The sequence below is a fragment of the Choristoneura fumiferana genome, chromosome 30 (genome assembly GCF_025370935.1).
Source record: "Choristoneura fumiferana chromosome 30, NRCan_CFum_1, whole genome shotgun sequence".
NCBI classification, from domain to species: Eukaryota; Metazoa; Arthropoda; class Insecta; order Lepidoptera; family Tortricidae; genus Choristoneura; species Choristoneura fumiferana.
The window spans coordinates 4,531,097-4,550,676 of record NC_133501.1 but is presented as its reverse complement, the minus strand read 5'-3'; the positions used below and the strand labels follow the sequence as shown (position 1 = coordinate 4,550,676).

The 19,580-nt window shown below is 36.8% G+C and overlaps 1 protein-coding gene across 2 annotated transcripts in view; it reads left to right on the top strand.

The window, feature by feature from the left end:
- Positions 1-19,067, top strand: part of LOC141444535 (uncharacterized) — a 49,849-nt gene extending 30,782 nt beyond the window's left edge. Inside the window, exons 1-6 of one of the 2 annotated variants that reach the window (XM_074110093.1) lie at positions 6,738-6,980; positions 8,702-9,287; positions 9,912-10,737; positions 11,294-11,445; positions 11,986-12,161; positions 13,525-19,067. In XM_074110093.1, coding sequence (XP_073966194.1) covers positions 8,793-9,287; positions 9,912-10,737; positions 11,294-11,445; positions 11,986-12,161; positions 13,525-13,771 — 1,896 coding nt within the window. In that variant the 5' untranslated portion in view covers positions 6,738-6,980; positions 8,702-8,792 and the 3' untranslated portion in view covers positions 13,772-19,067. Of the gene's footprint in view, positions 1-6,737; positions 6,981-8,701; positions 9,288-9,911; positions 10,738-11,293; positions 11,446-11,985; positions 12,162-13,524 lie in introns of those variants that run through there. The other variant, XM_074110092.1, reaches the window with a different exon arrangement.
- Positions 19,068-19,580: the final 513 nt, after the last annotated feature.

Here is a 19,580-nt window from a genome sequence, read left to right as displayed (position 1 = left end):
CTAGTTTGTACCCATTATTATTTGTGAAATGTATTTAGTTAGCAACAAAAACTTGGAAAACCCCCGACCTTGTCACTTCAAACTTCATAATATCTCAATAACCACTAAACCGATGAAACATGTCTAAGAACCATTGCTAGAAAACCTGCTTTCAAATAAAAAAAACCGGTTTCGAATCGGTCCACCCGTTTAAGAGCTACGGTGCCACAGACAGACACACATAGCGGTCAAATTTATAACACCCCTCTTTTTGCGTCGGGGGTTATTGCTATTTTGCAGGCGTTTATAAAAATGGTCTGCATATTTGCATTATAGTCCATTCAGGATAACATTGGACTCTAGAAGGTCACAGAAGAAGGGGTTCTAAATATTTTTTGTGAAGTCGTAATAATAATGATGATGATGATGAATAAAAGAAGTAATGCGATGAAGTCGTAATTTTGTTTAGTTTGTGAGTAGATTAATTAATACGTAATATACTTACAAAATAACACAATATTAATATGTATAGGTAGAGTCGAGTTCGAGAGTAAGCCGTGGTGGCCTAGTGGTTTGACCTATCGCCTCTCAAGCAGAGGGTCGTGGGTTCGAACCCCGGCTCGCACCTCTGAGTTTTTCGAAATTCATGTGCGGATTTACATTTGAAATTTACCACGAGCTTTGCGGTGAAGGAAAACATCGTGAGGAGCCCTACACAAACCTGCGAAGCGATTCAATGGTGCGTGTGAAGTTCCCAATCGGCACTGGGCCCGCGTGGGAACTATAGCCCAATCCCTCTTGTTCTGAGAGGAGGCCTGCGCCCAGCAGTGGGACGTATATAGGCTGGGATGATGATGATGATACTTACAAAATTACACAATATATGTATAGGTAGAGTCATTCACGATGACGCGTGCCGTGGTTCTTATTACAATGTCTTTAATGTCTAATTTTGACAAAGTCACGCGTCTTCGTGGATGGCACTTGGTATAATTTGCTACATAATATTAATTCGATTAATATTTATTCATAATTTAATAACGTTTCGAGGACTCATCCGGTCTTCTCTATTTAAAAATATTCTACTCGTAGTTACTGCTATGAAGCTCGCTTTTTTTCAATTCCAAATTGCATCAAATTTGGTGCAGCGCTTTGGTTAACTATTCGTATATGATTAAAGGTCATCACATTTTGATCCAAGCTGGCGATAAAAACTATAAATAATGTACATGTAGGTTTTGATTCCCTTGCGAGCTTCGAAAATTTGCGGATATTTGCGGCACAAACGGCTGTATCTTTTGATTGCGTTGGCTTAGAAGTTTGATTTTTTCACAGCTCCAAGGGACAGTAGACCTGAGTATTTGATATAAATTTCAGCTTTACCTCCAAGCGTTCCTGAGAAAAAGGGTCTTGACAGACGGACGGACGGACGGACAACAAAGTGATCCTATAAGCGTTCCGTTTTCTCCTTTCGAGGTACGGAACCGTAAAAACGAATTATTTTGACGTATTGCAAAAACATACCGAGACAAAAACAACGTGAAGAAACCTTAACACACCTGCAAAAAAAATGGAATGCGTGAAGTTCCTAATCCGCACTGGGCCTGCGTGGGAACTACGGCCCGAGCTCTCTCCTTCTGAGGGGCCTATACATGTAGTGGGACGTTTACTAAACGAAAAAAAAATGAAGTAAGTTTAATCTCGTCCGTTAGAAAACGAGCAGATGATAGCAAACAAGGAAGGAAACCAAGTAACTTACTAACTCATCAATACTAAAGTCAAATCACATACAAAAAAAAAACACCGTTATATCAAACCGACAATGCATCGGGGTCAAAGGTCTTTACAAAGAAAACTTCAATTTCTACCCTATTCTTCTACGTTAACATCCAATTTTGCTTTAAGAATTTGAATCACGAAGTAACGTCCCATAGACAATTTCTTTTTTTTTTGACTTAATCTTGGCGCGTGCGGGGGTGGCACATCTGCCAGCAACAATGTAAGTAACAAGTGTTTCCGAACGCAGCTGTAAGAGGCTGTATGGCCAGTGATGTGCTTGTTACTTTTAAAACTTTTTTTTTTAGTTTTGAGTAGTACTTGACTGTAGGTTCAAATTCAAAATGGGTCATTGTTCATCCACCATTACATGACATACATTGTTTTTACTGTACAACGGCAAAACCTACTAGACACTGCCACACTGGCAAAATTGTCCTCCAATGGACCGAGCTATACTAAAAAAAAAAAAAAAAAGTTTTATTTCAGTTTATTCATCCATATTGTTAGTTACAATGATTTATTTCTAGTGTTAGTAATAGGAAATATTTTTTTTATGAAATTTATCTTTTAAAATGTCGGGGGCTTAGGTTTCAAAAAATAAAATAATTTAATAATTGAAATGGACCTCGGCAAAGTAAACCTTGAAACAATCAATTATTTTAATTAAATCGTACCCATCTTAGATTACAAATGTGAATGTTTGTCGTATGTTCGCAGACAATAGCTAAGGCGTCATTGTAACTGTGTATTTCTTAAATTCGTTTTATATCTATTTTTTGCTATTTTTCTTAACATTTGTTTTATTTATTTACCAGAAATTCCTATACGCACATTTTCATTGGAACTCAAGAAAATTTTATTAAAAATTCCAAAAAGTATTTTTGTGTTCACAAAATTAGCAAGATTTACTAATAAAATACAGCTATCCTTATATTATATATTGTAACTCAACTTTTTTCTGCCGTTACTAGTGATGGGGTGCGTGTGCGGTACCGGTTAACGATGTAACGGTTTTTCGATCGATTTTCCGCCCCAATTTTATATCAGATTGCGTTGTTTTTATTGGTTGGTATGATTTGAATCAGCTTACTATATACAAAGTTGGAAACGCGCCCTATGGGGAATTCGTACTTTATGTACACTTCAAAAGGTTAAAACTTATGATACCGGGAACTTTGAAAATTATTTTTTTCACAGTTCCTAAGGACTGCAGACTAGAGTTAAGTTTGTTCACTGCTTTAAGATGTAGCAGATCTGAGTATTTAATATTCATTTAAACTTGATATGCACACGTTCCCGAGAAAAAAGAGTATAGACCACTCTTGACCGATAGACGAAAAGCGAAGTTATTCTTTAAGAGTTCCTTTTTTCCTTTTGAAGTATGGAACATTAAAAATGTATACCAAAAATATATCGTTGTAACACACCATGCGAGTTAAGTTAGTATTACTACCTACTATGTATCTGACTGAAACTTCTAGAATATTGAATATTGTGGTACTGTTACATAATAGTACCTAATATATAAACTAACTACCTGTTTCCTTTACGCCCTAAAATATTGCAAATAATCTACTTCCTTACCATTTTATTTATATAATTTAATTAAACTTATCTACAGTCCACACACACTAAACTTGTAACTTACAAAAAACACTCAGAGCGTACTCCTACCTTAAAGGCCGGCAACGCACTTGTGACTCTTCTGGCGTTGCAGGTGTCCATGGGCGACGGTAATCGCTTACCATCAGGCGATCCGCCTGCTCGTTTTCCTCCTATACCATAAAAAAAAAACAAGACATCAGTATCAGTATCCATTTAAAAAATAACCCGCACAAAACCCTAACTCAACACCAATACGGCTCAACATCCTTCAAAAACGCCATAGCCTCTAAAATTCTAAAAGAGCGTATGTGCATCTATAGTACACTTCTTTATGCCGTTATAGTTCAGTTCAATCAAAGCTTGTTTTGTTATGAATCAAGTGCATACAAATATACAATGTGCAGACGGTTGCATTCATGACGAGTTTGAGCTCATCCCGTTTACTAACCGATAAAGTGCGCTTGCGACTCTGAAACCATAATGGTGAGTTTACACGTGCTTAGTAACTGATAGTCACTTTCACTTTGCGTACGTACTTTTGCCTTGATAACAGAGTATCAAAACATGAGTATGTTAAACATTTTATTGTATACCAGCAACACTACCTGTGTGCGTTTCATATTTCGGCGTAAAGAGCACAAGCACTCGAAACTTTCGCGTGTATAAGCGGGATGCTAGATTAGAACGACTAGGATATGTAATCCCAACAGACCTAGTGCTAAATTTTACACATGTAATTCCTCAAAAACCGTTATTCATTAACTTGACTGGTATTTAACCGCATCTGTGGTCTAAATTTAGAACGGGACGGATATTGGCTCAAATGTGCCGTCTCCCTGTTTTTACTTGATTCAAGCACCTGCTGTTGGAGATTTATTTTGTGCGGTTTTTGGACCGTGTGTGTAAACTTGAAGTATTTTTCAATATAACGAAATTAAAGCAGATTGAAAAACCAGAGAATTTTGACTGTGGCTGTCCCAGTTCACCATTATGTGATGGGTGCTTTGCCACATACCACATACACCAAGCTGAGTGTTGGTATATAAAACATATCTATGTTTCGAAACACAGAAATACGTTTTACTAAACATAGAGATTTTTATTACTTTGCGGATCCGTTGGCGCAAAAATAAAATATGGAATGGAATACCTAAGTCTTTTTTGTTTTCAAACTTCAACAAAATTGCTATATATATATTTTTTACGACCGGCCTCATACCTCATTCATTACTATTATTATTACAATGCAACCACTGCTTTCTGTCCACTCCATGCAAAGGCTAGTTTTTTTTTATTCGACTGGATGGCAAACGAGCAAGTGGGTCTCCTGATGGTAAGAGATCACCACCGCCCATAAACATCTGCAACACCAGAAGTAGTCTAATTCATCCCGCCATCTGCATCTAGGTCTGCCAGGTCGCCTTTTCGAGTTGGTGAGCGTCCACTCGGTGGTTATCTTGCCGCACCACTCGTCTCAAAATGTTGCAAACATGGCCAGCTCTGTCCCTCTTCATCTGAGGCGTCGTTTTCGGCCTACATCAGTGATTTGAGTCAAATCATTCATACATTATCACTATCGGACTGAATTCCAAAAACTTAACTAAGACCCCCTAAAATCCCGGGCATTCGGATTGAGACCCAATCGTGGGCTGTAAACCCCCCTGATCTCACAAAATGTATTCTGTCACTTTCATCTCTGTCACAAACAAAAAAAAAACATGTTCTTCGTTTTCCGTTACCGTACTTCGTAACGGCGAATTCGTAATCGCATACTGCCGTTACTTAAAAAAAAGCACCCTTATTTGTGATAAGAACGGTAAGTGCACCGAATGCATCTATTGTTGGGAACGAGGGGGCTGGCGGGGCTTGGTGATGAGCGGAGCGGGTAGTGGGGCGGGGAGCGGAGCGGTTGTTACTAGATACATTGTAAGCTCCCGCAGTACAATTTTGTCTCAGTAAACCATCATGCTACTGTTCTAGTATCATATTTACATTTATTGTAGCACTTGTAACTTTTGTGGTATAGGTACAGTGTTGAAGTGTTGTCGAGTTAAAATGAATGATTACACATACTACAACGTGTCGTGTCATGACAGCAGAATTTTGACATTTACTCATTCATTTCATTCATTTTTCTTTTGTGTAATCAGTTATTTTTGTAACTGTGTGTGCAATCAGCAATCATTCACTTCACCTTTCGTGACACTACCTATACTCAAACCCAACTATCACCACCACACTACACTGTAGTAGCTATGGACAATAATTACAAACGACACAACTAAAAAGTTTTTTTTTGCAATTAAACAATTAGATTAGGAAAAAGATTCTTAAAACCGCTAACTCCGTCACAGCGGAACAGCACTAAAGCCGTTCAACGTTCACAAATCTCGCTCCAACCGCCGTGACCCCAACATGACCCCACTGACATGTTTCTGTCACTTTCACTATGACAAGCCCAAGAAATAAAAGGACTTGGCAGTATTGGCTTAGCTTCCTTACACTTAAAAAAAAACATTTTTTTAATTTCTCTAAAGGTTTAAGGTTTTTTTTTTCTATTTGCCCGTTCGGATAGGCTAAAGTTGTATTACTTATATACTATTGTATTGCCTTGTCATTACTTTTCATAAGTATTTTTAACATCTAAAACTAGACTTAAATGTGGGCACTTTTAGTATTACTTCGCACTTTATTTTTAAGAACTAATTAATATCTAGCAAAAAAAGTTCGCAATTTTAAGTCTGCCGATTATCAAAACTGAAACATGAATTACTGAATTAGTAGTAGGTATCAACTCGTAATCAAAATTATAACATCAGATTCCGTTGAAGAAATCACAACGGTTAATCGTAAAAATGATAATGTATTCAGCACGCCCCAACCCTATTTTAAGTAGGTATTTTATCATGCTAAATATTGATCGTGTAACCGATTTGCTTTGTAACATTATTAGCCATTGTTAAGAATGCACATAATTCGAGTAATTCGACATTAAATAATCTTATTTCTTGTAACGACTTTTAGCTATCTTTGATTATCACATAGAAATAGCGTTGTCTTTATTGTGTTTTTTTTTAAACGTAGCCCGTATTGTAATATTGATAACGTGAAATACCTGATTTTTTATGAATTTAGTCAGTAAAAAAAAACTCAACACAAAAAGTATAACTACGATTTCATCACAACACGTCGGCAGTATTTATTTTTTCTATTATAAAATAAAAAAATAAAAGGAAATATTGTAATAATAATCCGAACTTAGAATACCTAAACTTTTTTGTCTGTTGTTCTGTTGTTAGATTACCTACGCGGTTTCCGAACGCGAAAACTTGACAGCTCAATTAAAAAAAACAAAGCGCGCGAACTGCCCAGCTGATTCACTATTACGTTCTACCTGTTATTTTCACTTTAAAAAATCACTTTTATACCAACAAAACCGAGTGTACTAATAAAAGATCGTGCTGTAATACATTTTCGAGCATACACCCGAGAAATTGACCTTAAAAATTAGTTTTAAAAACGTTTCTCATAACCTTAAAGGCTCGGCGATCTTTTGTTGATTTCCATGTGAAATAAAGTACAATGATGCGAGCTGGATAGCGAGGAAGGGTTTCAAGGTATTTACGAACTGGTTTTTCGATTTATTTATGGCGCTTGATAGGTAATATTGATGATATAGGGTGCTTTATGATGACAAAAGGGGTGGAAGCATTATCGTCTTCAACTCGTGAAATTTACACTCGAAAGTTGTTTTGAAAGAGTTTTTTGTACTATCCAGTGGATATTGAGCCCGTTGGGTATCGATTTTGAGGTTTAATTGTGTTTAAACACTTTGAAAATTATTTTGGGAACAGACGAAATGAGTGTTTTTGATGCTTTGTTTAAGGGACTTGTTTTATAAAATAATTGTTCCGGTTTTTAGACTAACACTGTTAATAGATACCTTAAATAAAAAACAGTTCTTTTAAGATTAAAAAAGAAAACTAAATAATGGCTAAATAAGTTTCAATAAGTATATCAGTATATATAATGTAGATCACATAAATAATAAAGACAGGAGTAAGTAATTATATTTGTATGTATTTTCTTCCAGAATAGATGTTGCCACTTTTTACCTTTTATTGTTCTGTTAATGGAGGTGTAAATGTGATTCTGAGTCAACCACATTCAGAAGAAGTGATGCTGATTTACAAGTTCATTAGACAGGCCTTTGCATCCAGAGACTAGGTTTCAGTACAAAGTCACATTTAGTGTACTAAAGCCTTGTTAAAATTAAAAAAAAAAAATGTTCAGTTATATCTAGTAGTACATTCTAGTTATATCTAGTAGTTCCCAGTAGTATCTATGGAGTAAATTTCAACTTTTGTTTACTGTTTTAATAACTCTTAAATGGGTATTTCTCCACAAATTGGAAAATTTGAACAGTCCCCTGACAACTTTCTCTTCAAATTATGATGAATTGAACAGTAAAAATGGTTTTGCACTATTACTACAGTACAGTGTTGTGTAGACCTATATAAATGTGTTAATCTTATCAATTATTTTTATATTAATCATAATCAGGCAACAGGCTACTGTTTTTGTACTCTTAGGACAATGTTTGATTAAAATTTTTAATAAAATGACATGCATATTAATTGAAATACTACTTTATTATCATCAATGGTGTAATCATCTTTTTTAGTTCAATAGAGAAAACTTGGTAAATTGTAGCACATGGCTAATATTACCTGATACTTATCAAATTCTGGGTTGGAGACATGTCAGGGGACTGTTTTTTGGGTTTGAAAAATTGAAATTAAATAGGTAGTTTTATTTTTGGTATAATATTAGATAAGTTTAAAAATATGATTGTTTTTAAACACAAACATTTTTTCTTTGACATTTATCTTAACACATTTTTCCAAAAAAAGCCAACTTCAATGATTTTTCAATTAGTGGAGAAATGCCCAAATATAAGTTGATAAAAGTAACTATGAAGCCATGGTGGCCTAGTGGTTTGACCTATCGCCTCTCAAACAGAGGGTCGTGGGTTCAAACCCCGGCTCGCACCTCTGAGTTTTTCGAAATTCATGTGCGGAATTACATTTGAAATTTACCACGAGCTTTGCGGTGAAGGAAAACATCGTGAGGAAACCTGCACAAACCTGCAAAGAAATTCAATGGTGCGTGTGAAGTTCCCAATCCGCACTGGGCCCGCGTGGGCACTATGGCCCAAGCCCTCTTGTTCTGAGAGGAGGCCTGTGCCCAGCAGTGGGACGTATATAGGCTGGGATGATGAAAAGTAACTATGATCTAATTCGCTTTAATTAATGTTTTTTTATTTATTTTGTTACAGATTAATAACTGACAACTTCAAAATTAACTCGGGCAACAGCGCGTCGAAGAGAAGGCGCGATGAGGCCGTCCTAGCCAACTACAAGTATAAGATGACCCCCCACAGCCTCAACCTATCCAAATCACCGACACCACCAAAACGGAGAGTCCTAGGACTCCTACAATCACCCTTTGAAGAGACTGTTTCGTTAAACAACATAGAAAACCTCCCACAATACACGGAAGAACTGAGACCAACAGAGAGAAAATCACCATACCAACCGTTCAAATGTGATTCTTACAACACTCCGACAAGAAAGTCACTTGGTGTATTCAAATCTCCGATACCAACGTCAAGTAGAAAGGTCTTAGGTGAAATCCAAAATTCTCCATCCCCGGTAGCCAAAAGGATACTTGGTCAGTCCCCGTTCAAGTTTGAAAGGATACAGTCTCCGGTGACCAGTCAGCGGTCTTTCCGGAGGATCAGTAAGGTCTTTGAAGACCGGAATAAGTTCAAGATGGCGAATAAGGAGAATATAGAGAAGTTTGAGGAAGAAGCAAGAGATGCGGAGTTTCAGTATGGGAGGGAAGAATGGACTGCTACCAAGGTGAGGATAGGATAGCTAGGGTGTTCTTTATTGAAGACTACTTCTTATCCTCTAAAACTAAAGGTTGGTAATCGGTTGTACTGTGGACCACTAGAACTTTTTCACATTAAGTGATCTATATTTTGAATGTGTTTGTTTTTCTATTTTTTTTTTCGAGGCTTAAGTGCACCTGTGTGACTATGCCAGCCTCATTGAAAGACTTAATGGCCACATTCGTCAAACACTTCTATTGCGATGTCCAGATTATCTAGCTGCAAAGGAGTGCTTGGTGAACCTGTAAATTCGTACTGCATCTTCCGATACCGGACAACTCAAAATAATATTCACTGCACCATTGAACAGGTCCAATTTGAATGTGTTAAAACTATAGTATGTTTGAACTTGTTCTGGTAAATATAAGTATGATCTTTTTCATTTGGTAGATCGAAACTAGTCGGACCGTTCCCGACTTATAAAGGGGCCAGCCTTAAATAGCGTCACACAAGTTTTGACCATTTTCATCCTGGAAAATAGCATAGTTCCCGCGGGATAGCGGAATCGAATCGCGGGCAACAGCTAGTCATTAAATATATTAACTTGTTGAAGAGTTTCAACATTATTAAAATATTTTTTTTCAAATTCCAGTTGGATTTCACTGACGTTCTACAATCCACACACAAAATGGAAGACCATACCTTCAAACAGGACACCTTCGTTCCGGAGAAGGAAGAGATAGACCCAGAATTCGACACCCTACACGACTTGGAGGAAGAATTCGACAACGACAACTTCGATCAATGCTCCAAATATGAAATAATATCTACGGACAGTCCAGACATCATTTCACGAGGACGGAACTCCTCATCTAGAAAAATTACCTCGAGGAACTTCATCTTCGGAGCACCTCTAGCCGACACCGAACAGTCCACCTCCTTCAACCGACCAGCTAGAGCCTTGAACTTCGAAGACAGCATGTTCGAATTCACATCACCCGCCATAAAGAAAACAAACTCCGGCTCAGTGAAAAAAAGCCTCAAGTTCAACGAGACACCGACTAAAGACTCCAGTCCTCCTTTGAAACGGATCTTCACATCAGAAAGCACAACTTCTATGGAGAGTGGTTTCGTGTCTGAATTCGATGAGCAGTTCCTTGATATGGAGGAGTCCAATTCGCCCAAAGTAGCTCATTTTGAGGACTTGCTATCCGGTCAGATAAAGAACAATATCATTGCAAACAAACAGTCATTATACAGAAGTAAGAGTTTCAATCCAGGACCGTCTAAAGCTAGAGTGTCTCTGCTGTCTATATTAGAGTCTCCGCAGCAAGAGAAGCGAAGTCAGAAGAGGGCAGATACGTCGGAGAGTGAGTTGGAGAATAAGAGACGGAAATGCGAGGATGATAGAGTCAGGCCTGTGCTGCAGAGGGCGTTTTCTGAAAATAACGCGTCTATTATGTCGGCTTTGGATAGATGTAAGTATCTTTTTTGTTTTTTAACGGTCCATCTCTTATTTAAGACCACCAATATTATAAATGCGAAGGTTTGTAAGTCTGTTTGTTATCTCGTCACGTCTAAACTGCTGAAGTGATTTAGATAAAATTCGTTATACAGATAATTGAGTCCCTAATCTCGGAAAATTGCATAGTCCCTGTGGGATAGGGAAAAACGAATTCTACCCAAACGGAGTCGCGGGTAGCAGGTTAGTATTATTACTAGCCTGTTACCTGCGACTCCGTCTGTGCAGAATTCATTTATCACTGTCCCACAGGAACTATGCAAATTTCCTGGGATTCTGGGATAAAAACTGTCCTATGATCTTCCCTGAGCGGGATTCAAACTACTTGTAATCCGAATTTCATTCGGATTCATTCATTTTGGTTCAGCGGTTTATATGTTTTGAGGTAACAAACAAACAAACAGACTTACAAACTTTCGCATTTATATTATTAGTGGGATAAGCCTATATTTATGGATGTAAGATATAAGTAGAGTACAATTTACAGCAAAACTAACCTAACCCTCCCTCAGCGGCTGTGAACCCGGACCTGATCGGAGACTTCAGCCAGCCCTTCGCCCTCCCCCTCACGAGCGGGAACCACTCTGACCTCAAGAGCATCTCCTGCGACACCCTGGCGACCCTCCTACGAGGAGGCTTCGAGGACAGCGTCGAAGATTTCCAGGTAAATAGGAAGTTGGTGTTGTGGGTTTGGGACTAAACTTGTTATCAATTGTTTATGAAGGAGATTTCTTGCAAATTAAATTTCACCTACTTCTGTAGTTTTTTTTTTCTAAACTAATTGTAATAATAACCTAAGCAAAGCTTGTACTATCAAAGTCAAAGTCAAAATATCTTTATTCAATTTAGGCTGTAACAAGCACTTATGAATGTCAAAAAAAAACTACCACCGGTTCGGAAAAACCTCTGTTGAGAAGAATCCGGCAAGAAACACAATCAGGCCTCTGGACAATGTTCAAGTACAGTTCACTTTCAGGAATGTTGAATGTTCTATCTAATATTGTAAAAAAATATTTAATAATTGGGTGAATATATAAGAAAAATCTAAATAAAATTAATGTATGTTCGGTTGTATTAAATCGGGGGGGGGGGGGGAGATTAAGAAAACATTTTGAAAGGACATAGAATAGTATAGGCCCCACTCAGCATAGTATTTAGTCAGCTTTTTTTTGTTACAAAACTAATTAGCCACACTTAATTCCAGGTCATAGACTGCCGCTACCCCTACGAGTTCGAGGGGGGGCACATAGCGGGCGCGCAGAACTTGTACACTCCCGCGCAGGTGATGGCGTTAGTGTCTGGCCCCAAGCCTTCAAACAAGCAACGCCGCAGCATCCTCGTGTTTCATTGCGAGTTCTCCCTCGAGAGAGGACCTAAGCTGTAAGTCGCTCAGTCTACATGTCGGCGGCCGATCGTACAATCCGCCAGATCACGAAATTCCTAGGCATATCGTGAAATGGCGCCATTTCATGAATTGGCTAAAGGACATCCGCCATATCGTTCAAAACTCACCGTTTAACGATTTGCCTAGTGACGTTTAGGCTGATCATGAAATTCTTAGGCATATCATGAAACGCCGTTATAAAGCTAGGAATATCGACGAATGCGTCGCTCTAATCGATCTGCCGTATTGTTTCTCAGGCACATCGTGATATGCCTGGCCAACTTTTAGTCATCAAATGGCGCCATTTCATAATATTCCTAGAAATTTCGTGATCTGGCGGATGTTACGATCGGCCGCCGACATATACCCCAACTTAATTTTGCACGAACTGAGTGGTTTCTTGGGAAATAGACAGCGTCAATTGGTGTCATAATATTAATATTCCTCCATTATGCTGTAAACAGTTACTGTAGATAGTTTCACGAGAGTTGAAGTGAATGATTACACACACAGCTACAAAAAGAACTGATTGCGCATAACCTCCTTTTTTTGAAGTCGGTTAAAAAGGAGAATGAATGAAATTAATGGGTAAATGTCCAAGTCCTGCTGTCATTACACGACATGTTGGATCAGCGTCACGAAATTATCCCCAGATCTTTTCGTGACACATAGCTGAGTGGCGGCCATTTTGACTGGTTGGGATAAACGGATAAACACATGCGTATATTAAGTCAGTCTGTATGTGTATCAATTCTATCAGCTAATAAATCATTCTTCTTATTCATTCTTATTAGTAAATAGAAAAGGGATTACAAAGTTATTTATGTAGTTACTCGTAGTGTATTTCGAAAACTGGACCGAAATTGCGAAATATTTTAGTTTTTTCTTGATTTATACACTAAACACTAATTATATTCTAAATTTGAACTTTCTATGTCTGCTAGAAGTACCTTAAGAGTTTTGATGATCGGTCAGTCAGGCAGTCAGTGAGTGACAAAATTAAGAAACTTTGATTAGTTATAATTCTCTACTGGTTCAAATTGAATGCAATTTGAAATATTCCATGTTTATGCAATGCCTGCTTGGTTACTGGAAATTAAGGCTTCTAGTTTTATCCACAACGAAGTTTTAGGGGGTCAAAAATGGCCTGAACTGCTTCGAGAAAAGGATGGTGCCCCCAAGATAATCAAATACCGTATTAGATAGTATTTAAATCAATTCTGCACTGCATTTTTTAAAATTCGTAGCTTATGCTGGGCCTGAGTCCATCGCCACCTGCTTTTGTATAATTATTTAATTTGAGTAGACTTTCTTTGTTTTCTGTGGCAAAAAATAATTGTAGTATTCCTTTCTCCACAGCTCCCGCTTCCTCCGCTCGTCCGATCGTGAGAAGAACAAAGAAAACTACCCCTCCCTCCACTTCCCTGAAGTGTATCTACTCCACGAGGGCTACAGAGCCTTCTTCCAACGGCACCCAGACTTGTGCTCCCCCGCCGGGTACACTGCCATGCTGGACCCTAAACACAGGGATTCGTTGAAGAGGCACCGCTCAGTCCAACAACCATCGAGCTCTACGCATCATAGAAGAAATAGGCTCTTGTTTTAATTTAGGGTTCTAAAGCTCTGTGAACCATCTTAAGAAGCTTCACTTGTATCGCGGAGCTCCTAGGTTACACTCGCTGACGCTCACACTAGAAATAGTCTCTTGTTTTAGGGTCTGAAGCTCTTGAACCCTCCCTAGGGGCCTCACTTGTATCGCGGAGCTCCTAGGTTACACTCGCGTACGCTTACACTCCCATGCTGGACCCTAAACACAGGGATTCTTTGAAGTGACACCGCTCATTCGAACAACCGACTACGCATCATAGGAGAACTAGGCTCTTGTTTAACTTTTAGCTTGTCCTAAGGTCTTGTCCTAATACTGCAGACGTCCTAGGTTACTCTCGTTGACGCTCTGGCATTTTTTCGTATGAAGAAACACCGCTCTGAGCAGCTTTCGAGTTCCTCGCATTATAGAAGAAATAAGCTCTTGGAACCTTCCCTTGAGCCCGCAGTTCTCTTATGGTAATCGCGCGGAGCTCCTAAGTTATGCTCGCAGATGTAACACTATACTTGGTTTGGATAGGTAGTTAACTAAATGTAAACAAAACAACGTCAAATAGTGTCTTAAATGTTGAAATTCCCCCATTAAACTATCTAAACATTTACATTTCTGTAATGAAATACATACACAAGTCTAGTTTGTATTACAATGATAGATAAGTAAAATGTTTAAAATCCTTGAATGTATCAAATCTGGCAGCTAAAGTTTGTTTACATTTTGTTAAATACCTATCCAAACCAACTATAGTTTTACACAATCTTAAAGAGGCCATCTCACACGTTATTATTCATGAACATTGTCATTTTTGTCAGAATTTTATGCCAGTTCAATGTTTCTAGTCTAGTAAATTTATGTGTAACAGTGTTTGGAAACTTAACAAATTTAACATGAGTAGATGTGTGCTATATGTACAGTCGAGGTCAAGGATATCTTTACACTATATGCCATGTGACAATTTTGTACAAAAGTTCAAACATAAAGTGACAGCGACGAGGTAAAGATATCTTGCCCCCCCCCCCGTCCCAATAAGTTTGAGAAATGTAGTGCAAAGATAACTTCAAACTTTGTGAATTATTATATTATACTTAGCCTACATCTGTGTGCCATTGGTGGGCACAGCTTCCTTTCTTTACCTCCACATCTTATCCAGAGCTATATTTGTCTTATTACTAGTTAGCACTATTTGGTTGGTATTTTTAAGAATGAGCTAAAAAATGTGTCTTGTAGGACCCCTTTTTATAGTAGAAGTAATTGAAAGAAGACTAGCTTGACGCTTGAAGATGGAGGGATAGACGAGACATACGGACGAGCGAGAACGATGAGGTTCCTTGTGGACCTTTTGTGGAACCCTAACATACCGAGCGTTCCTTATTTTTAAGTGTAAATACAAATGCCATATTATTGTTAAAAACTACGTTTTTAGTACAAATATAGGCTATAATAATTATGTCCCACCTATAGATATGGTTTTAGTTTAGATTAAGTTTTAACTGACTATGCAATATAGGTTTTAAATTAGTTAAATACAACTTCAAATTGCATTACGCAGCGTTTCGACCAGAGATGTGGGAGGATAATTTACTGAATCAGGCGTTACTTTGCGGAGGTCCATATCAATGAACTAAAAGAATTTCCTTGCTCACCCGCGACCTTACGATAGCTAAGCTTATGCAAAATATGCGTGTTCATGCAGTTCCTCCACCTCCACACTGTAAGAACACACACAAATCACACAAACCCATCTATCACCACCACCATAATACACTGACGCGTTAGTCGCGTTACTAACAAGTGGTAGCATGGTGTACGGTTGTGTTACTCTGAAGATAAGCTCTGGCTGAGTTCGAAACGCGTCAGTGTGGTGTGATGGTGGTGATCGATCGGTTTGTGTGATTTGTGTGTGCTTACAGTGTGGAGGTGGAGGAACTGCATGAACACGCATATTTTGCATAAGCTTAGCTATCGTAAGGTCGCGGGTGAACAAGGAAATTCTTTTAGCTCATTGATGTGGGAGGATGTTGCTAGGAATGTTTTTCATGCACCAGTAGAAACACTTCCACCACGCTTGAACCAATGGAAACAGCTGAGCGGAACGAGGATAGGTAAATGATGAGTTTCTATTGGTTCAAGACAAATACATTACTCTAAACGCATCCTCCCACATCTCTGTTGGGAACGCAGTCTCATAGGGCCTTACTTTAAAATTCAGTTTCCTACATATTTTTATTCATCTTCAAAACATCCTTTTTGATAACTGTTCTGTATGATTGGATAATACTTAATCACAATCAGGGTTTTCACGGCGGTTAAATATCGCTAGATGGCGTTAGTATCGTGTGTTCCGTTTGACGTTTGCTCGTGATTGGCTCATGTTACTCATTTAGTTATTTAAACCAATCACGAGCAAACGTCAAACGGACCTCAAACGAAAGCCTGTGAAAGCCCTCATTGCGTTCGCCGTTTCTTTCTGTCATACGGTATAGGATGAGGGTAGAAAGAGACGTTGAATTCAATTGCGGGCGCAAGCAAATGGAAGCTAGTTTGGAATCGATATAAAAACTTATAGCGACGCCTGATATTTAAGAATCTTAAACACAATTTTAAGAGTCATTCACAATCAATCAATTCAATCAGTCAATTTTATGAGTCATTAACACAATTTAAATCATACAGGCTTTATAAAATACTAGGGACCCGCCCCGGCTTCTCACGGGTGAAACTTTAAAAAAAGGGGCCGAAAAAATAAAGAAAATCCATAATTAAAGGCGGCATAGGTGAAAAACTTAAATGAATTTTATGTTGTAGTTCACAGAATAGGTCTGTATCGGCTGGTATAATTGTTGAAAATCATAATTTACTAATGTTTGTTAATGATTATTTGTTATCTCTTTTTGCTCTGAATTGTTTAGAATTGAAAATTTCTGAAAAATTTACAGTATAGAAGAAAAATTATGTCAAACATTTCATTATGAACTCGTGATTTTTCGAATATGGAACATCGGTTTATCTATACGGACATTTTACTAGTACTCATACATACAACAGGTCATTTACTTAAAATTTTCACCTGAAAATTCACATTTTTCGCCTTCTTTTCGCCAAAACTACCTGGGGTGCGTCGCTTGTTATATTATATCATAGGGCAGAAGTACCGTTTATCTATTGTTTAAATATACGTTTGAAATAAATTTATAGTAATAAATCTATAAACTTTATTCGTTACAGTATAAAGTTTTGAAAACTCACTAAACATGTTATTTTAATACTATAACTTTTTATATATGACTGAAAATGTCAACTGGCCAAAAACGGGCTTAAGGTGGCCAAAACCGGTACTTCTGCCATATCTATAAATCTTCACCTTGAATCACATCTAATGAAACCGCGTTAAATCCGTTGTGTTAAAAGAGGCGTATGACATACAGACGGACGGAGCGAAGTGACTTTGTTTTAAACTGATAAGTAGAACTTCCTATAAAAAACTAGACAAAAAGCAACGCTGGAAAAAAACATCAGGTGAATTGAAACGTATTTAAAATAAAATTAGTCTCAAAATAATATTCGAAAGTAATACAATTAGGTAATCCCCTTGGTAAAAAATAAAATCTATTTAGTCAGTTACATATATTATCTGAAAATATTGGACACCTAATATAAGTAAACTTGGTTCATTTGATACAATGCAATATTCTCAGATACTGTCAACTTCACGATATTGTTATAAAATTAACGTAACCTAAATCAATCTGTAGATTACGTGGTCAAAAAAATAGTTTAGATGAAAATTGCATTATATCAAATGAACCATTATACATTTTGACCAATTATGTCAATTGATTTTATAGCAAACGAACGGACACTTGAGATTTTACAAATATAATACGTGTGTTGTTTAGTATTTAGCCATGTTTAATGAAGACCTTTACTTCATTTAAGCCAGTTTTATCGAAATTGAACAGATGCTTTTGAAAAAAAAAACACGACGTTTGCAAAAACCCCTTCCCTAGCGCCTCAAATTGAGCGGGAATCCGGTCTGTCGAGATTCTAACAATTCTATGCTAAATCTGTCATGATTTGGAATAAAAGATAGACTCGCTAAGTAATTTATTCCGGCGTTGTTTTTATTAAACTGTACCCTAGAATATTGTGTAAAGCTTTAAAAAATATTAAAAGTGCCGTTTTTAACCCAAGATTTAAAACTGTAAATATTAGTATTAAGTAATATAATTATGCTAGACGTGTTTAAAATTAGGTTACTTATAATTTTTTTTGCGATACTTATAATTATCTAAATTATATCTTGGAAATAATATGATTATGCGAAGTAGCTATATTTCTAATAATATATGAATGAAGTGACAAATAATATGCATAATTAGTTAATAGTAAAAACGACGGGGAAATATCGATAAAAGTAACTAGTTATGTAGAATTTTGATCCCTGAATACGTATAAAAATATATTTTAGTAAATTATAAATATCGCAAATGAAAATAATATAAAAATAAATTGTTCTTCATGGCAATACTATTATTACGCTTTCGTTATTATAAGTTAACAGAAGATATTTTATTATTGATAAAAATAAGAGATTATGACTAACATGTTAAGTTCAGAAATATAATTATTTTAAGTCGAAATAATGTGTTTTTAGTTATTTCGTAATTTGGCTCAAAGAACGTGACAAACGTCACGAAAAAAGAATAAAATGCCATAAGCACAAATTTTGTTTAAGTCAAATAGGTACTAATCCTCCGAGGACATTGGCATAATTTTGTTTGTACTAAAAATGCATTTATTTCGACTTATTCCGAATTATATAAAAATTCGAGAAGTACGCTTACTAGGTCTTCATAAGTTGTAAATAGTTTGTTTATAATTTTAGAGTTATTTTAATTATATGAAATAAACTTATGTTAAAAGCATAGTTTGGAAAGTTTTGATTCGACCCTTGATGTTATTTTTAAACTGAGCAATACATAGCTGCAGTTATTTCCGTTTCTTAAGTGAAAAATACGTTCACGTAATTTTAGTTCACACAAAGATTAATTCAAAAAATCCTCTACATATCGCAGCACATATACTTCTTTTGTACTATTAAACTTTTATATGAAACAACTCTTTTCAAAAGCAGTGTCAATTTTACATGTAGTATAAATAACTAAGAACTGTTACATTTTTTTTCGCAATTTTATTGTTTATATGAAATTTGTAATTTTTATGGAAACTAAAATTAGGAGAAACTTTGTTCACATTGCATGCGACCTTTTTACGTTAAAACAAAAGATATTAATTAAATTGTGCGTAGATTTTAAGATAAATAAATTATAAAATTTATCTCCCTTTGTTTTATTTAATTTGTCTTTTATTACTACAGTTCAGGATTCAGTGTTCGGAAGACGTGAAAAGGACCAACCAGTTCAGTTCTAAATATCGCAGGTACCAGCATAAGTGAGATTTACGTTATTTTTTTGGAGAGTTACAGTGACAAATTAAAACATTTGTTTTGGATTGTTAGTATAACAATGGAGAATGGTTGTGTTGCTCTGAAGATGAGCTCTGATTGAGTTCGAAACGCGTCAATGTAGTGTGATGGTGGTGATACATGGGTTTGTGTGATTTGTTTGTGTTCATACAGTGTGTAGGTGGAGGAACTGCATGAACACACGTTTCTTGCTTAAACGTAGCTATCATAAGGTCGCGGGTGAGTTCATTGTTATTTTTTAAATGTTGAAAACAAAAAGTATTACCGTAAATACAAACTGAGACATGGATGCACAGAAAAACGAGAAAAAGAGACCAGCTCTGGGAA